This window comes from Phodopus roborovskii, unplaced genomic scaffold, assembly GCF_943737965.1.
Source record: "Phodopus roborovskii unplaced genomic scaffold, PHOROB, whole genome shotgun sequence".
NCBI classification, from domain to species: domain Eukaryota; kingdom Metazoa; phylum Chordata; class Mammalia; order Rodentia; family Cricetidae; genus Phodopus; species Phodopus roborovskii.
Genome location: NW_026126446.1, coordinates 626,287 through 646,382, shown reverse-complemented (window position 1 = coordinate 646,382; position 20,096 = coordinate 626,287). Strand labels below are relative to the sequence as shown.

The following is a 20,096-nucleotide window of genomic DNA, read 5'->3' as shown; positions in this document are numbered from 1 at the left end:
CCTTCAGCAAAGCAGGAAACCTTAAACTGTCTTCTTGTATTGGCAGTTTGTCAATCACTTTTCTCTGTGTCCTGCAGACTGTCTGGCAGACTCTTCCATGAAGCAGGAACTCTGTAGCAATGTCCATCTTGAATCAGCAGTCACTTTTCTGTGGGTCCTGCATGTCCAGTTTATACATCACAAAGTCAAACAGTCCAGACAAGAGCAGTATCTTGTCCAAATGGCTAGTCTTGCCATATTGGAAGCAAACTTCATAATGCATTTCTTCGATGTCCATCTTCCTTTCTGGTGCAGGTGGTATTGTCAAGAGCAATTATGTCTCACTGTCACAAAAACCCTAAACCACTTTAAATGCCATATTCTGTAGGTCTTTGAAAGGTTTGAAGAATTCCTATCTATCTCAAATACATCTCTGTGTATCTTGAAAAACCTAACTAACTTAACTCTAAGCTTTGACTATCATAGGTAATTATCTATAATCTGTACTACATTATATTTCTATATAAACACAATACCTAAACAAGAGAAATACACATCTCACAAAATTGACATTAAATTGTATCAATAAATGAAAATCCATTCCAAAACAAAGTAATCATATCAATACCATAATTCCCTTTTTACCTTTAAAAATAATTGGCTGTGATCATTACCCATTTATAACCAAGTCCATTTAAATGAAAACAAACATTTATAAACAATGTTTGGGAATTTGGGCGTTGTTCTTTCCAAACTACTTCCTGCTGATAGGGGGCGCTGTCATGGGGATCCTAAGAAGATGCAGAAATCCTGGCTTTGTCTCTTTAAAACCATTTTTTTTTTTTTTTTAACGTAAGTGTAAATTCTTATTAGCCACGTTGGGCGCCATTTGTAACGAGTATTGTTTTTCTGCCTGATCTTGGTCTTGTCCCGCAGCCGCGCCAGCCCCAAATAACACACAGAGACTCTGTATTTGATACTATGCTGTTGGCCCGGTTACTTGTTTCTTATCGGCTAGCTCTGCCTTAATTATTAACCCATTTCTGCTGATCTATGTATTTCTCTTACCGGGGAGCCGGCGGCATACTGCTTTCTCCAGACTCTCCATCTTGACTCCTCCTTCCTACTTCCTATTTCCTCCTTGTCTCCTAGTCCCTCCTATCTTCCTTTCCTATTGGCCAACAGTGCTTTATTATTAACCAGTATGAGAAACATATACAGAATGACATCTCCCATCATATATTGGTTGAATGGAAGCCACGATCGAGTTGTCCTGATGTTCGTGACTCTGAGTGAGTTCTGTTTCTGTAGCATATCCTGATAATACAGCTCTTCAGCTTTCTCAGGCCCCTGAACGGTCACAACGGGAGAGGCCAGAAACTCCTCCTGGTTCAGAGATGCTTGGCACAGACTCTATGACGGCGTAAAAGCTTTGTGGCATTTCAAGGTTTTCAGGAAGAAAGGAAAATAGAGCATGTTTTATCTTTCTATGGTAGGAACCGCAGCTTCTGGCCTCTGCCATTCTGCTTGACCTGTGCCAAGATGAAATTCCTGGAAGGATACATTCATACATTCAGCTTTTTGTTAGCAAGAATGAACATATTGTTTGGGAGAACACATTGCATCCAGTGTCCTGTTGTCCTTGCAAGAGGTTCCTGGTTATATGTAGTTTTAAAACTGTGATGTTGCTGTATTATGTAAGGCACATCGCAAGAAAGATATGCTTTCTCCCTCCTTGTTTTTGTTTTCGAGACAGGGTTTCTCAGTGTAGCCCTGACTGTCCTGGAATTTATCTTAGAACTCATTCTTTAGACCAGGCTGCCCTCAGACTCCGAGATCCACCTGCCTCTGTCTTATTAGTGCTGGGATAAAAGGTATGCACCACTATGCCTGGTGAGATGCTAATTTTAAAAACAACCTATGATGATTATCTATTATCTAGCTTATTCAGACACATTTCTCACGGTTTTTCCTCTCTGCCAAGGCAGAGCCAGTGGGAGGTGACAGGCAGACAGTTAATTTCATGTCATGGTGCTAGTGAAAGGTAAGCAAAGGTGTTATCTGGAATCTAAGGGTGGCCCTTGTCTTAGCAGTGAGGAAGGGGCCTGGGGTATGATCTAGAAGATACGAGCCACACAACACAGTGAGTCCCTGTCTCAAAAAGAAAAAACAAAACAGAACAAACACTAAAAGATAGAAGGAAGGAAGGAAAGAAGGAAGGAAGGAGGGAAAGAAGGAAGGAAGGAAGGAAAGAAGGAAGGAAGGGGGTGCTGGAGTTGTAGTTCAGTGGTAGAACACTTACCTAGCATGAGCAAGGTCCTGGGTTTGATGTCTTGTTTGCACACCAAACAAGCAGAAGTTAAAAAGATAAAGTGCCGGGGCAGGAAAGGAAAGAAGAAAATATTTTCTGCAAGGGTCAAATAGGTGTCAGCCAAACAAAAACCAACCTGTCTAGAACAAAATCCTTTGTAGGCCCTGATGTATTTATTCTATTTCTTGCAATTATTGGTGATCTTTCCCTTTTTGAAAAAAGAGAGACAATTCATATTCACCAGCCTCCCTTCTTTTGAGGTGTTTAAATCAGTGAGTTTAGTGTATTTACAAAGTCATGCTACTATTGCCAGTTGCCACAACCCCACAGAGAAGCCCGTATTCATTGCCAGTCCTTCCCTTGACTTTCGTCTTGAGGCCTCTATTGGCCCCTTGAAAACGCTGATGGGTGATTTTTCTTGTTGGTGCTGAGAAGCCCAACACTTTAAAATCAGTTGCCAGAGAGACATGAGTGGATGTAGTTGGGGTAGAGTTAAAGTTTTGAAGGTATCAGGCTTTATCCAGTGTTTGGAGCCATGTCCCTGCACCCTGATCCCTGCACTCTGGGGGATCGTCTAGGAATATGTTGTAATTTGCAGAGTCTAAGTCAGGCTCAAGAGCTGATGACAGACCAGTGATAGGGGAGGAATGAGCTACAGTGGTTCTAGTATGGGCTGATGCCAATCAATTCTGGAGAACCGGATGTTCTGGTATCCAGAGATGCCCAGCAATGACTCTTGCAAGTCACAGAAACCTTGCCCCGGGGCAAGGTCTTCAGTAACAGCAATGTGACAGTGGTCTGAGAGGAAGAGGAGAGACCTGAGACCCATGTGGAGTAATGGCAGACTGGGGACTGTCATTTCCCTACCCAGAGGCCTCCTAGTGGGCAAGTAGGCATGGGTCTCCTAGGGTCTGTTGAAAGCTTCAGGTGACTTGCCCATGTCCTTTGAGTCCCCAAGTCTTGTGTACCATCTCGAATGGCAGCAACAACCTTGTCACAGGGATTTCTTGCGTTGTTAGAATGCTGTGCTCTTGCTTCTGGAGAAATGAAACCCAGCAGCCCTGGCTTGGAAAGGAAAGGTGACCAAAAAGAACCTGGAGTGTTGTCATTCAGCAGCTCCTGGGGACTTCTCTCTCACCGGGGTCCTACCAGACTCCCTCACACCTTCATGCCTAGATGTAGCTGGGGTTTCACTCTTCTGCTCTGCTATTTGGCTCTTTGTTGTTTGGAGGGGGGTGGGCACTACCCAGCTCCCAAGCAAAGCACACTGGGAGTCTCATTCTTACATAAGAATGCCCGGCCTTAGCTTGGTTGTTTCTAGCCAGTTTTTCTTAAATTGTCTCATTTATCTTTTGTCTCTGGACTTTTATCTTTCTCTATTTCTGTATACCTTTCTTTACTTCCTTCTCTGTGGCTTGCTGTGTGGCTGGGTGGCCGGCCCCTGGAATCTTCCTCTTCTCCTTGATCCCCCTTTTTCCCTGCTATTTATCCTCTCCATCTGCCAGCCCCACCTATCCCCCTCCTGCTTAGCTATTGGCCATTCAGCTCTTTATTAGACCAATCAGGTGTTTTAGACAGGCAAAGTAACACAGCTTCACAGAGTTAAACAAATATGACAGAATGCAATGCTGTATAAACAAACATGACACATTTTAAAATAAAATTCCACAACACCTAGATCTCTGTTCTTAACCATTTCATCCAGATCAGGTCTATGGGGCTTTGCCTGAGCAGGAGCCTCTTTCTAAGAGAGCGATTGTTCTACAGCCTCTTTGCTCCTGCTGCTTGGTGCCTGAGCCTGGCCTGGCCTGGGCCCAACTGTGTCATTACACTAGCACTGTCTGCTCTCTGTGGGCCACCACCCATTTGGCTTGTTTCTGCCTTAGGGTTTCCTCCAGGAACGTTTCCAAGGAGAAATGTCAAATAGTGTATCCAGTGTGGAAAGAAAAGTATGGTGTTTCCTCAGAAATTAAAAATAAAATCACTCCGTGGTTCTATGATTCAACTTCTGGACATTTTGCCCCCACCTGATTAAAAGTGGCATCTTAAAAAGCTGTTTGTATACCCAGGTCCACAGCAGCATTGCTCAGGACAGCCAAGGAGTATCACCTGTCCATCTGTTCACCTGCAGATGAAAGATAAAGGATAGAGACAGTGCACACCAGGGAGTGTTGTTCAGCTAAAAAAAGGGACACAGCAGGGCACATGCTTAGCATAAGCAATGGTCTAGATTCAATCCTAGCACCCCCACCCCACACACATAAATTTTACACATGCTGTGGTGTGGATGAAAGTTAAGGACGTGATGTTGAGGGAACATTCCACTGAGGAACAAACTTGCCCAATTTATAGAGACAGGAATAGAATGGTGTTTGCCAGGGGATGGGGGAAGGGGAACCTGATGGCATTAATATCTAATGGACATAGAGCTCCACTTTTACAAGATGAAAAGAGTCCTAAAGGTGGCTACTGGGGACTGTGGCACGACCCTGTGAATGTTCCTAACACACTGCACTGTACTCTTAAAAATGGCTAAGATGATAATTTTTACATTATTTTAACACCATTAAAATGTTAAATATTTACTCATATGTTCAGCTACAATGTTCAAGTGCAGTACAAATTATCAACCATGCCATTAAACACAAAATCTTGGTGATGACATAGAATCTATTCCACCTGAGGAGGTCATTCTGATAAGCTTGATAGGCCAATCAGTTGGGATTCTAGAATGGACTAGAAAAGGGATAGTTCCTAAACATCACAAGCCCCATGATCAAAATCATGGGGCTAGCGAGATGGCTTAGTAGTTAAGAGCACTTGTTGCTCTTCTACAAGACCTGGGTTCAGGTCCCAGCACCCATGTTGGGTGGCTCACAATTGCCCATAACTCTAGTTCTAAGGGATCCAACATCTTCTGCCTTTCAAGGACTGCACTCGTGTGGCACACATACACAGAGTCATGCACACATACACACAAATAAAAATATATCTTTCAAAAAAAAAAAAATAAGATTGCCGGGTGGTGATGGTGCACACCTTTAATCCCAGCACTCAGGAGGCAATAGCAGATGGATCCCTGAGGCCAGTCTGGTCTACTGAATGAGTTCCAGGACAGCCAGGGCTACACAGAGAAACCCTGTCTCAAAAAGCAAAAACGGAAAAGTCATGTCACAGTAATCTCAGTTGTATGTGATAGGTACATCTGAACTTAATTAGCTAAGGCGTTTATTAGGTCTTCAATTCCATAAGATAGAGAACCATCGGCAGCATGATGGACACCTGGGTGACAGCAGTGAGTGATTTTGAATATGGACTTCCAGGTAGGTACTTGGCTTCAAATCCTGGAGTTTCCATTGCTGTCTGGCCCAATTGCTTTATCACTTTGTCTGCTTTAGTTACCTCAAAATGGGATTGTGGAAAGGAAATAAAATGAATATAGTATTTAATAAATAATGAAGCGTTTAGGACAGTGCTTGACGTGTGGAAGATGACACATGACAATTATGGTTATTAGCCATAATTATGAGAATTATGGCTATTAGGTTGTTGAGTGACTGTACACAAAGCTAACAACTGGTAATGACTGTGGTGACTCCTATAACACTGGTCAGCATCCAGAAGTCCCACAGCTTTTCCATGCCCTCTCTCCTTACCAACGTTTGGAAGCCCAGTGAAAAGCCCTGCATTTGTTCTCAGTGTTTTTTGAGATGTCTACTAGAGAGGGTGGGATGACTGTTTGTACTACTGTGGTCTCTTGAATAGCTTTGCCAGGGGCTTGGGTAAAGTATCAGATGTTTCTCATTAAATTGACAGGTGAATAGAAGTAGAGTAAGGGCAGATTCCTAACTGGGCAAAGGAATCTCGTCAAGCTAGAAAGAGTCAAACCTAGCAACGGTGCTGATGTCTCCAGGGACAAAATCATCTTAAAAATTGTCTTTACAACTAGAGACATGGCTCAGCAGTTAAGAGCATTCGTGGCCCTTGCAAAGGATCTGAGTTTGATTCTCAGTACCCACATGGCAGCTCAGAACCATATTTGTAACTCCAGTTCCAGGAGATCTGATGCCCTCACTGGCTTCCTTGGGCACCAGGCACATTCATGGTACATATGCACACACACTCAGGCAAACATATATGTAAAATAAAAACAGATAAATCTTTTTTTTCAAGAAATAAATTGATCTAGATTGATGTTAGTTTTATTTTATATTATTTATATTTAAAGACTCTTCGTAACATCTGCTCCTAGTTCTGTGGTTGTATTGTCAATCATTGTTTGACTGGTTTTGTACTGTTATTCTTTGTGGTGGTGCTGGGAAGTGAGCATAGGCCTCATTGCCTGCTAAGTGCATATTCTGCTTCTGAGCGATGCTCCCAACCATTTTCCTTCTTGACACTGTTTATTCTGGTCTGATTCACTGCCTGGAGTATTTTCTCAGCTCTTCTTTTTTAGAAAAGAAATGTCAGTGGTGCAATTCCTAAAATCAGCCGTATTCTGAACTATCATTTCATTGCTTGGGCAGAGCGTGATGTTTTGTTCCCTTTCTTAGAACTCTAAATGTTACTCAGTTGCTGGGAAGCCCAGTGTTCCAGACAGGAAGTCCTAGGTCAGGTCGAATGATTCCTCACTGGTTCCCATTCCTTTTCTCAGGAGGTTTCTTATTCTCTTATTTATGTATTCCAGAATGGCTTTCATGTTTTTTTCCTTTTCTTTTAACAACTACCATTTGCATAATACCCATACACACATAATTGTGTGTTTATTGTTTGTTTCTGATGATTCATCCCAGGGCCTTGTATATTCCTGTCTGCTTGTCTGTCCTTCCTTCCCTCCCTCCCTCCTAGGCTGGATATGAATCTGTAGCCAAGGCTGGCCTGCAACTTACTAAGTCGCCTAGGCTGGCCTCGAACTCGTGGTTCACCTGCATCTGCTCCCCAAGTGCTGGGATTACAAGTATGCAGCACCGTACCTGGTTTCCTCTTTCTTATCTGCTTCATTAAGTGTTCTAAAATGTGCCTGCCCACTTAAACTATATGGTACACTGGTGGTTATTATATTCGTAGAATTCCACAGTATCACCACTGATTTTGAAGATCTTCCATTGTCTCCCCATTTCCTATGGACCAAGGCACCTAGAAACCACTTTTGTCTCTGTAGTTTGCCTCTTCTGGAGATTGCTTTTGAACATGGTCACAGCACTGCTCCCTTTTAATATCCTGGGATCTTGAAGTAGTTCTGGTACTTGTATCCCTACCAGCTGCGTACTTGTCTTCCCCCTGGATGTGGGGATAGGGTTGTAGTAGGTGCCCTGTATCCGAGGCAGGGAAGGATTGAGACTGGGCCCAGGAGACCATGTAAGGGAGCTTCAGAGAACCAGCAGGAGGGGTGTGGTCAGCACTCCTGAGCCCTGATGCTCAGAGTGAGCCCTGATGCTCAGTGTGCTGTGTTTTCCCCATGAGAATGGCTTTTGTTTGCAATGTTCATGCTTGTGACCTTAAAGCTCTATTTGGATTGTGCTGTGTGGGCTGGGGTGCTTTGCCCCTCACTTCGAGATGAACTCTTGCACAGCCTCCCCTTATTTTCTTCAGTTTCTCTTCAACCGTTGTTGGCTCTTTTTCATCTGTCTCTGTCAGATTTTGCTTTTTATCTCACGATTTCTGCCTCACACCAACTTTTCTATTGTGTCTTGTTGGGATTTGCAAACCTGTTTTTCAGCAGTAGCCTCTCCATTGCTTAATGCCTTTTTGAGGTTTCTAATTTTGGCATTCCCATTTTGTTTTCAGTTTATAAGATTTCATTGTATTCCTGGAAAATCCCCCTTGAAAACTGATGTATTATTTTCTTAATGGCACTCATTTGAGCTCTTCATGTACTCAGAGAATTTTGATTGTTTATCGCTGCCACCCAAAGATCCCCTCGAGTTTTTATGGGCTGAGGAAAAGGTTCCCTGGGTGAAGTGAAGCCTGGAGTTCAGATCCTCAGATCTATATAAAGCCAGATGTGGTAGCACACAGTAGCTCTTATGTAGCTCTCTCATGCTGAGACGTGAGGTGGAGACAGATGTGCCCCTGTGGGCTTCTGAGCTAGCTAGTGTGGTGTATGCAGCACGACACAACAGAGAGATGCTACCCCCAATGAAGTGGAGGGCAAGGATGGATATTTGCAGTTGTTCTCTGGCTCACTTGCACGCCATGGCATATGCATGCCTGTACTCACACACATGGACACGTATACATGCACACACACACACACACACACACACACACACACACACACTTCCTACGATTTCTGGTTTGATCATATGATTCTTTTTATCTGCTATGCACTGAGTGACTACGCAGACGCGGAACTGGTGACTTAGATAACAGACGAAAGGAGACCTCTCATGTATTCGAACCTCCATACTGACAAATGGCTTGGTCACTATAGTTCTCCGCGTGGCTTCTCTATTCCCATGGTAGTTCCTCTAGGGATTTTCTTTGAAAGCCTCTCCTAAGCACAATAGCTTAGACTTTCTTACAGTATATCCACAGAATTCCAAGAAAAAGAAAAAGGAAGCTGCCAGGCTTCTTATAGACCCTGTGTGCTGGTTTCAAAGAAAATAGCACCCCTCCCATGAGTGGCATTAGTGGGAGGTATGGCCTTGTTGGAGTGGGTGTGGTCTTGTTGGAGGAAGTGTGTCACTGTGGAGGAGGGCTTTGAGGTTTCATATGCTCAAGCCATGCCCACTGAGACAGATCACTTCCAATTGCTTTCTGATCAAGAGGTAGCCAGCACCATGGCTGCCTGCTGGCCATCATGCTCCCTGATACAATGATAATGGACTGAACCCCTGAAACTGTAGGCTTTTCTGTGGTCATGGTATCTCTTCACAGCAATAGAAACACTAAGATACCATGTTAATAGGATCTGTATTCTCTTTCCTCTATTCTGTCAACCAAAGCAAGTCTTGAGACATGACTAGATAATCCTATTATTTAAAAAAAAATTATTCTATTATTTATGTAAATATGCTGGTATGTGTGAATATATGCCACATGTATGCAGATTCCTCTGTAGGCCAAAAGAGGCTATTGAATTCCCTGGAGATGGATCTTACAGGCAGTTGTGCGTGGCCTGGTATGGGTACTGGGAACCTAACTCAAGGTCTCAAAAAGAGAAAAAAATGCTCTTAACCACTGAGCTGTATCTTCAGCTCCACTCCCTAATGCTTTTAATGTCAGGGATCCAACTCCATTCCAACACTGAAAAATAACAGAAAGAAAAAAAAATCAGTGACTCCCTTCTTCAACACACACACACACACACACACACACACACACACACACACACAGAGCCTATGGGCTGGAAAGCCATGCTTGTCTGTTCCTAGCATTTTTTAAAACTCTTCAGTAACTTGTTTTATACCCAGAAGTTCAATTGAGATATTTTATTCCTTTAGTTTAGATCTTTTAAAAACTGATTTATTTATTTTCATTTCATGTACATTGATTTGCCTGTATGAGGGTATTAGATCCCTTGGAACTGGAGTTACAGACAATTGTGTGCTGCCATGTAGGTCCTCTGAAAGAGCAGTCAGTGCTCTTAACCACTGAGCCAGCTTGCCAACACCCAGTTTAGATCTTTTATTTGATTTATTATTAATGTTTGCAGCGTTGGAGATCAAATTCAGGGCCTTGTGCATGCCAGGCAAGTATCCCACCACTTTGTAAACATAATTTTTAATTTTTGAAACAGGATCTTACTATGTACCCTTGTCTAGCCTCGAATTCACTATGTAGAACAGGCTAGCCTCAAGTGGATAGAGAGCCATCTGCCTCTGCCTCCTGAGTGCTGGGTTTAAAGGTGTGTGGATTTTTAAAATTTACTTATTGTTATTTCTATGCGTGTGTGCGCGCATGTGCCTGTATCTGTGTGCACTGTGTATATATAGTGCCCTCAGAAGTCAGACAAGAACATCCTTGGATCTCCTGGAACTAGTTACAAGATTTGTGAGCCACCTGGTGTGGGTGCTAGGAGCTGAACCCAGGTCTTCTGCAAGAGCCGCAAGCATTCTTAACCACTTCCTAGTCTCTCCAGCATTAGCTTTTGGTCTTTTAAAGACAGAGTCTTGCATTGTAGCTGGCCTCAAATGTATAAGCTTCTTGCCCCAGCCTCCCAAGCCTTACCAATGGGCTGTATCCCAACTCCACAGTTAGTTTTATTTGAGACAGAATCTCCTTTAGCAGTCCAGGCTGGCCTAAAGCTCATGTCCCTTACTTCAGCCTCACACATGCTAGAATTACAAGTGTGCACCACATGTGTGCCTGGTGCCTCCTTCAGCCAGAAGACAGTGTTGAATCTCCACTGGAGTTACAGATTATTATCACAGGGGAGAGAGAGAGAGAGAGAGGGGGGGGAGGGAGAGAGAGAGAGAGAGAGAAGAAGGGAGAGGGAGAGAGGAAGGGAGAGGGAGGGAGAGGGAGAGAGAGGGAGAGAGAAAAGGAGGGAGGGAGGGAGAAAGAGAGAGAGAGAGGGAGAAAGAGAGAGAGAGAGAGCTAGCTTGTGGTGTGTAAGGCATTGGGTCTTGGGTCTTATTTATGCTGGGCAGGCATTCTACCACTGAGCTATATCCCGAACCTTCTAATAGAGTTTGTGTTTTGTTTTTTCAGTCCCATTTTGGAAATTAACAAAAAAAAAAAATCTCAACTCTCTGACAAGTATTTATTATTGAACATTTCCTATGCTTTCAGTGTGTTTGGTATGAAGAATTTACACAAAGAATCTATAAGGAGCAAAATAAAATTACAATACAGTGGCAAACAAGTGCAAGCATGTGAAAAGTGACTACTACAATGTCCTTCCTTCTGTTCTGTATTTCTCCCCTCTTTTTCTGTTTTGGAATTGGCCTCAAGACATAGATGAGTGTGAAGTTTCTGGCCTGTGCCGGCATGGAGGCCAGTGTGTCAATACTCCTGGGAGCTTTGAATGCTACTGCATGGAAGGATACTTGGCAAAGAATGGTCCTGAGCCTTTCCACCCAAGCACAGATGACACATCCTGCACAGGTAGGTGTCTGAGGGTGAGCTTTGATGGGCATTATTTTCTCATGTTCAGATGTTTGTAGATATGCATTAGAGACATGAGTAGACATCATCTTCACATAACCCCCCCCCCACCCGCCCAGACAGGGTTTCTCTGTATTGCTTTGGAACCTGTCCTGGAACTAGCTCTGTAGACCAGGCTGGCCTTGAACTCACAGAGATCTGCCTGCCTCTGCCTCCTGAGTGCTGGGACTAAAGGCGTGCACCTGGCTTTTAAAACTTTTGTTTTGTTCTGTTTTTCATCTTCACATACTTTTATGAAATAAAATAAATGACCTAATCAAGATAGAGTCATGTTAAAACAAAACAAAACAAAACAAAACTGAACAGCCAAATTCAAGGGTTAGCATAGACATTTTGTTATTAACTCTTGTTTGGTGAGAGCTCAGCATTTCAAAAATGAGATCAGATTTTTACTTCCTTGGGCAAGGCATCTCTTTAGTGAATGAACACGAGTCAGAGTTGACTGCTAATTCTTTCTGTTTTGCGCATGTGTAGATGCTGTTGTGTATGGAGGGACAGAATTAGGAAAATCATTGGAAATTACTCAGAAGCCTCATGAAAGTGAATCAGTGTTCTTCTTAAAATAGGGCCTGGGGTGTGAGATATGGGTGGAAAGATGCTGGATTCTGAAAACTTGAATTCATAAAGAAGTTGACATGTTTTTTTGTTTTTTGTTTTTTTCCTAGAAATAGACTGTGGCACCCCTCCTGAAGTCCCTGGTGGCTACATCACAGGAAATTACAGCTCCAGGCTGGGTGGTCAGGTCCATTACAGCTGCAAAGAAGGGTTTCTCAGCATCTCAGGAGATGGGGTTTCACAATGCACGGCCCTGGGCATGTGGGAATCTCCAAAATTACAGTGCCAAGGTGAGTTTTCAAAAGCTTTAGTTAGGCTCCTGGTTATAGTATCCGAGGCCGCTTTTTCCAGTTTCCCTTTGGGGTAGTAAATGTGTTTAATAAATCCAACATGTTTTTGTTGGGGTTTTATTTGGCTCTCCAGTATGTTCAGGCTCAGTATCCTGTCTGTAAGCAATGGCCTACTTTTGGTTCATCTGCATTCATAAAATTCTCTTTTTCTATTGCAGGGTCTTGACTAGTGTTTTCAGAATGAAAACCTAAATAGCAGAGTTAACATAGAATGGTTTTTTGGCTTTGGAAGCTGTCCTGTGACTAGCTTTTGTAGACCTGCCCGGGAACATGGACTGCTTTAATCTTATTTCTGACTTGTATTGAAATGATTTTGGTGTTTCAACATGATTTCAGCTTTGTTTAAAAAAATGTAAAGCTATCTTTATTTATTTATGTGTATATATGCATATATGACTGTATGTATGCATGTAAACATATAGGTCAGAAGACATCTTGATGAAATCAGTTTTCTCCTTCCCACCATGTGAATCCCAGGGATCCAACTGAAGTCATCAGGTCACTGAGCCATGTCACTGGTGTGATCTCAGCTTTTTTATATGTGTGTATGTTTTATGCTCTGTATGTAGCACTATGTGACAAGTACGTTCTAAGCCAATTTTCTGAAATTGACTCATTTAGTCGTTAGAAGATTGTAGTGAGATATTCACTTTGTCTGCATCTGTGGCACTGACCATGCCCATTGGGGGTGGAGACAGGGGCAGAAGTTACCTGGGGGAACTAGGTCTGAGGAGGAGCCCGGGAGTGCTCTCTTGCTTGCAGCATGGGGACCGGAGTACATCTGGAGGCATCCTTGGGACCAGGAACCTGTTGGTGTTCATCTGTCTCTGTTGTAAGTTGTTTCTCCCTGAATAAACATATATTCGGCCTTTTTGTTTCTCCTGATCCTTATTAAACCATGATAGAGGATCCATGTGAACAGATGGGAAGGCTGCCCTCTCCAGGCATCAAGAGGTTAAATTGTTTAGATCACACTGTTATGATAATACATGAGGGGAACCTTGGCAGATACAGTGGCAGGTGAGAGTGAACATGGCAGGGGACAAACATGCCAGGCAGACAGAGCTTAGTGAGACGTTTTATTAGAAAGGGTGAAGAGGAAGGAAGAGACAGGGAAAGTCCTGTCTGCCCCAGGGGAATAGCAAGAAAGAGAGCAGAAAGAGTCAATCCCAGCACTCAGGAGGCAGAGGCAGGCGGATCTCTGTGAGTTTGAGACCAGCCTGATCTACAAGAGCTAGTTCCAAGACAGCTTCCAAAGCCACAGAGAAACCCTATCTGGGGAAAAAACAAACAAACAAACAAACAAAAAAACCCAAAAAAACAAAAAACATAAATGGGCGGGGTCTATCTTTTAAAAGGTCTTTTGCATCTTTGTACAGACTACAAAGTCATGGAACCCTTAGTTCCATGGTAGCTGACCAGGGTACTACCTTAGTGCATTCTGCCAGGTGACAGGGCCAGCCAGCATAATGCCTGAATCCTTACACACACAACCAGGACTAGAACTGGCAGTAGAAGCCAGAGATGCCAGATTCAGAAACTAGATTTTCAGTCACTATTATTTGCTTTTTTGTTTACTAATGTGATTATTTTTGTACTTTTTACTTCCTCTGTCTCTAGCAATTTCCATTTTAACAGATCTTGGGTTTCCATATAATCTTAAGGAAGTGTCCATCCATGTTCATTTTACTATTTTTTAAATCAGACACTAGCTATTTTTATTTCTTTTAAGCATGTATAAAGATGACTACATACATTTTCTTTTAATCAGTAATGTGAGTTTCACTAATAGATTTTCTGATAATGATTAATATTGTTAGGATGAATTATCTTGAGGCTTTGGCTTCTTATTATTTTAACCAGGACTGTATTTGCTAAATATTACTTAGAATTCTTCACTGATACCCAAAGGGTGCCATTTTTGTTATATTTAGTATCAATGACATTCTGAATTTAAAAATACCAAAGCATTTTTTCCTTGCTCTGTAGAATTTTTAAAGATTTGGGAGATTTCATTTGGAAAGCCATCTGGATATGACACTTTGGGGCACATTTTAGCCCCTGAAGTATTTTTAAAACTTCAATCCAAAGGATCATCTCAATGGCAGCAATCCCAAGTGATCTTCATATCTTTTAAATTTTATTTTTATTTTATTTTATGTGCATTGGTGTTTCGCCATGGTCCCCTGGAACTGGAGTTAACAGACAGTTGGGAGCTGCCAGTGAACCCAGGTCTCTGGAAGAGCAGTCAGTGCTCTTAACACCTGATGTACCAAAAAAATAAAAAAAAGTAACTGTCATAGTTAATATCAACTGTCAATTGACAGGATCTTGAGTCACCAAGGAGACAGATCTGGTTGTATCTGTGAGGGATTTTCCTAGGTTAGGATAATTGAAGTGAGAGGACTCTCTGGGGAGCACATTCCTTAGGCTGGGGTCTTAAACTGTATAAAAAGGAGAGGACTCACTGAGCACAAACATCCATCACTTTTTCCTTCCTGGCTGTGGTTACAGTGTGAGCAGCTGGCCGCCTTCTCCTGCTGTCAAGCCTTCTGCTGCTTAGATTGTATCCCTTTAAACTGTGAGACAAAATAAACCCTTTCTGTCTTTAAGTGGCTTTTGTCACATGTTTTATCACAAGAAAAGTATCTAATATAGCAATGGTAGAAAAAGAGAAATCTCAATTTTCATTGAATTTATTGCACAGCTAAGAAGTTGTGTTGAATATGACTAAGTTAATCTTGCTGCTGTTCTACTTGTTGGGGTTTTAAATACATGTAGATACTTTATTACCATATTCAGAGTTAAGAAGTTATAAGGGGCCCAGGTGCTGGCAGCACCAGCCTTTTATCCCAGCACTTGGGAGGCAGAGGCAGGGGGATCTCAGTGAGTTCAAGGCCAGCCTAGTCTACAAAATGAGTTCCAGTACAGCCAGGACTGTTACACAGAGAAACCCTGTCTTGAAAAACAAACAAACAAACAAACAAACAACAAAAAAGAAAGAAAAAAGAAAAGGAAAAAATTAATTATAAGGGTACGTTTTAGTTCTCAAATCATCTTTTAATGGATCAGTTAAGATAGAACACTTAGAATAAAATATAGTTGGGCCCATATATAGAGGACTCTGGTGCCGGTGTCTGGACTGAGAGCAAAGGAAGGTAAATGAGAGGAGGGAGTCCCTTCCATTCCCCATGCCACTGTTATTTAAAGAATAGTCACTTCTGTTTCCCTCTGCAGGCAGAGCTCCTCTCCCCTTCCCCCAAGTCACATGGCCCCAGTTTCTCACTGCCTCGTCTGCTCCTATAGAAGAAGCACCCCTTATTTACCCTTCAGCCTTCTCTTGGCTCTCAAATCTGGGCCATGTGCCAGCCAACACTGTATTTTTAGCAATGTTCTAAAGCTACAGGAGTTGGGAATTCCACCAAATGCACCCTGAAACTGTGAACTTGGCTGTTTTTAAGCAGGGTGCTTGTGAAGGGGACAGCTGTGCCACAGGCTGTGGCTTTTGGGATTGGTTGTGGGCTTCCCTTATCAGAAAAGGAATAGTTGACCGTGACATTTGTCTTTTGGTCACCTATATTCAGTAACCCACACTGAGGTGCCATTTGTCATGACCCACATTCGGGGCATCATCTGTTGGGGCATCATTCATTGGGTCTGTACCTGACAGGGGGGAGTGTGGGTTGAGGAAAGAAATATACAAAAGACAGAGATTGGAGGGCACCTAGTGAATACCAGGATCAACCCCAAGTTTATTACCCAAAGCTCTTATATACCTCAATCTAAAGGAGGGAAGGCAGAAGACTTCCTTACCAAGATACAAAGAACAAACAAGCATAATTACCTTCTCAATAACCAAAACATCAAGTAACCACACCCTAAACCAAATATCCTACTGTCAAGGTGAGGCATCCATTAGCTGCTCTTTAGGTCAACTATCTATTGTTAAGGCAAGCCACACAATAGTCATACCTTAGGCCAACCATACTGTGGAATTAACCTTGGAGGAGCAATAATGGGCTCAAACTCTCTGACCTTAAGTCAAGATGGATGGAACCACTTTTATGGGCGCCAGCACTGAAGTATGGAGACTTCTATTCCATTGCACTTGAAATGGTAATAGGATGTGAAGTTAGAAAGCTTTCCATGGCATCTTCTATGGTCCCCCTTCCTACTGAGGTGATAGTGTATTGAAATGCCTGTCACACATTTCCATTAACTCAATAGGAAAGAGAATTGACTGCTCAACCTCCCATAAGTCTGTTACTTTTTATTCTTCAGAGAAGATACAAGCTGTCAGAGGCAAATTAAAGAACTTACAGTTTTGAATTTCAACCAAGTGATGAACAGAAGTAAAGGATTACTTTAACTGGGTTCCAAGTTAGGGTTTTATAGGCAGACTTATCTTTCCTGCCTGCCAGTTCCCACATAACCAACATGGAAGCTTAATATTAATTATAAGTGCTTGGCCAATAGCTCAGGTGCGGGCATGTCCATCTTTCTGCATCTCTCCCTACTCCTCTGACTCTACCTTTCTTCTCTTCAGCATTCTGTTTGGCTCTTCCACCTAACCTTATCCTGTCCAGCTATTAGCCAGTCAGCTCCTTTATTAAACCAATCACAATGACATATATTCACATAGTGTACAAGACTCAGAAATATTCCACAGGTTTCTATTGCTGTGATGACCCCATGACCAAAAAAAGCAAGCTGGAGGGGAAAGGGTTTATTTGGCTTATGCTTCCACTACACTGTTCTTCACTGATGGAAGTCAGGATAGGAACTCAAGTAGGTCAGGAGCCTGGAAGCCAGAGCTGATGCAGAGGCTATAGAGGGGACCTGCTTACTGGGTTGCTCTTTTATGGGACTTAATCATCTATCCTTAGGATGGTACTTCTCACCATTGGTGTGTCTGATACTGAGGATGTAGCTTGGTGGTATAGTGCTTGCCTTGTGTGTGTGAGGCCCTGGGTTCAACCCCTAGTACCAAGGTGAAAAAAAGTGGATTTCCAAACAAAAGACCCCATTTCTGTGTTTTCTCTGCCTTCTCCAGTGCCTTCCCCACACTGCAACAAAAAAGAACCTCCTAAAGTGTAAGTCATATAAATGACCACTGAATTTAGAAAGACATCTGTCTCCTAACTGTGGCCTTTGAGTGTATATGCATTCCGGTTTCTCTCTCCCCATTCTCCCCACCTCCCTTCCGTTCCTATCAAAGTGCAGAGTTTCCTTACTGGCGCCCTGTCTCATCTTGACAAAGTTCACATAAGTTTGAGAACTTGTACAATTCAATCTTGTACAATCTGTGTTTGTACCACAGATTAGCTTCACTGTGTATCTGCTTCTGAGTACCGAGCACTTATGGCTGTGTAGAAGGAATTTTTTTTTTGTGTATATGAGATTTGATGATCCTGCTATTGCCTAGTCTGATCTTGAACTCCTGGGTTCAGGAGCTCATGCACAGCCTCCTAAGTAGCTGGAGCTACAGGCATGCATCGCTGCTTTTGGCTTTGGAAGGGATTCTGAGACCACATTGGAATTTAGCATGGAAAGTGCTCTTGTTGGCTAATGGTACCAAGCAGGGATGCTGGAAGATGTGCACACATCTGGTGTCTATGGCCTGTGCTCAGGTGATGGGAAGTTTAGTTCATTTGGAATGTATTTTCTGGTATCTTAATGTATACTATTTTTAAAAAAATTTAATAAGCTGTATTGCCTTTCTTCCTTTTAAAACTGTTTTTGATAAGTAGATGTGGTTAAACTATGACTGTATTTTGGGTTTGCCTGACTGTGCCAAATGAGCTATGGCTTTGCTCATGAAACTGCTAAAAGTATGAGCCAGGAGCTTTGGAGACTGAGACCTTTGTGACTCGTGGTTTATGCATGTGCTGGAAGCTCTCTAAATGGTTTCCCTGCATAGGAGGGATAAGATACATCTCATTCCATGCATTTTTTCCTTTTAACACCCTCTGAGGCTTTGATGAGAGAATCACAGCACTGGGCCTGCCTGCTTCAGAGATGTTGCTGGATTAGTGTTGCACTCACAAACTAGAGGGCCATTCTTCAGCAGTGTGTGTGTGTGTGTGTGTGTGTGTGTGTGTGTGTGTGTGCGTATCTGTGTCAGCATATGTGTGTGCATGTGTCTATGGAGGCTCAAGATTGGTGTTGGTGTCCTCCTTGAGTGCCCACCCCCTTATATATTGAGACAGGTTCTCTCACAGAACCCAGAGCTGGCAGTTTGGACAAGTGTGCTTAGCCTGCTTGTTCTGGGATTCCTTGGATTGTTGGGGGCCACCACTTTTACCTGGTTTTATGTAGGTTCTGGAGAGCCAGACTCTTGAACTACCTTCCTAGCCAGCCTCATAGTAGAGTCTTATTGGAAACTGAGGCTGGCCTCAAATTCAGCGGCTGCTTCATTGCTGGTTTCAAATCCCTATTTTTCTGCCTTAGCCTTCTAATTGCTGGGGTTACAGGTGTGTGCCACCACAGCTGGCCATATTTTTAAGGAAATCTACATCTACCTATCATATAGTGAACACGTGTGAAATTCATTTTTTTTTTTTAAAAAAACAGATTCTCACTATGGAGCCCTGCCTGCCCTGGAACTCACTCTGTAGACCAGGCTGGCCTCGAACTCACAGAGCTCCTCCTGCCTCTGCCTCCTGAGTGCTGGGATTAAAGGTGTGTGCCACCATGCCTGGCTTGATGTGAAATTTTTCAATCTTCACTTTACCTCAGTTATTTGTTGTCAGTTCAGAGTCTGTTTACAACTGGAAATGAAAATGAAGGGTTCTGATGCTATCCTTTGAGAAGAGAAACACCCACACGGCAGCCCGAAAGCCTTAAAAATGATTAACACCTCTACAAATAGAAGATCTTGACAAGCATGCAGATAACCTCCATTCTCCCTCCTAACACTCATGCTCTTATCCACCCTGTCACCTCCTCCGCAGCTTCTGAAGTGTTTCAATTCTAGCTGTTTCCAAACTAGACACCAGTTATTGACAGTACGTGCCATTGTGTGAAATAGAATTTTTTCTTCCAGACGGGCTCTCTCCATGAACATGAAAATATATTGTTTGTCAGAGCTAAAGCTGAGAGAAGACTTCAGGTCACAAAATACATCAAAAAGAAATTTATGTCATCTCCCTGCCTTAAGGGCAAGTGGCCTTTTGGGTACTAATGAGCTCATTAGCTTAGGCAGAGCAACTAATAAGCTACTGTGTACAGAGAGCATCGTGGCATAGAATAATTCTTCCATTTTCCTCCAACAGTTACAATAACATTTTCTAAATCCTTGCCCCAGACTGAGCCATTATATTCCAAGCCCCTCACCCAATGACAGACACCTGAAGTTCCCAAACAGCCCTTCTGGGAAGGTCTGACTACACTTAACCAAATTCAGAACATGTTGGGCAGCATGGGAAACTGTACTGCAGGTTACAGACTTTACCTTCTTTCTGTCTTTCCATTGGCTTTATCACTTGTGTCTGAACATAGTAAGCTCAATGACCTTAACGGTGTCTTTAACTCACACCTGCACCGGATATTTAGAAATATAGGATGGTAGGCATAGCCCACAGAGTCTAGGAATTGTGTGGTATTATCGGATTCAAAATACAAGGGTAGTGTAGTCTGCCTAGATCATTTGTGCCCTTACAACCCTCACATTCCACTGCCTTCTAAACTTTTGATTTGATCCTGAGCATGATAGAGCCATTTCTATTTAATGCTGGATAAAAAGGAAAACCGACTTTAATATGATTTTTTTTTTCCAGTTTGCACACTTA

The 20,096-nt window shown here is 42.7% G+C and overlaps 1 protein-coding gene across 1 annotated transcript in view; it reads left to right on the top strand.

The window, feature by feature from the left end:
- The window catches only part of Susd1 (sushi domain containing 1), a 105,325-nt gene that overhangs the window by 14,408 nt on the left and 70,821 nt on the right, over positions 1 to 20,096 (top strand). Inside the window, exons 4-5 of the mRNA XM_051187877.1 lie at positions 11,189 to 11,341; positions 12,067 to 12,246. Coding sequence (XP_051043834.1) covers positions 11,189 to 11,341; positions 12,067 to 12,246 — 333 coding nt within the window. The remainder of the gene's footprint in view (positions 1 to 11,188; positions 11,342 to 12,066; positions 12,247 to 20,096) is intronic.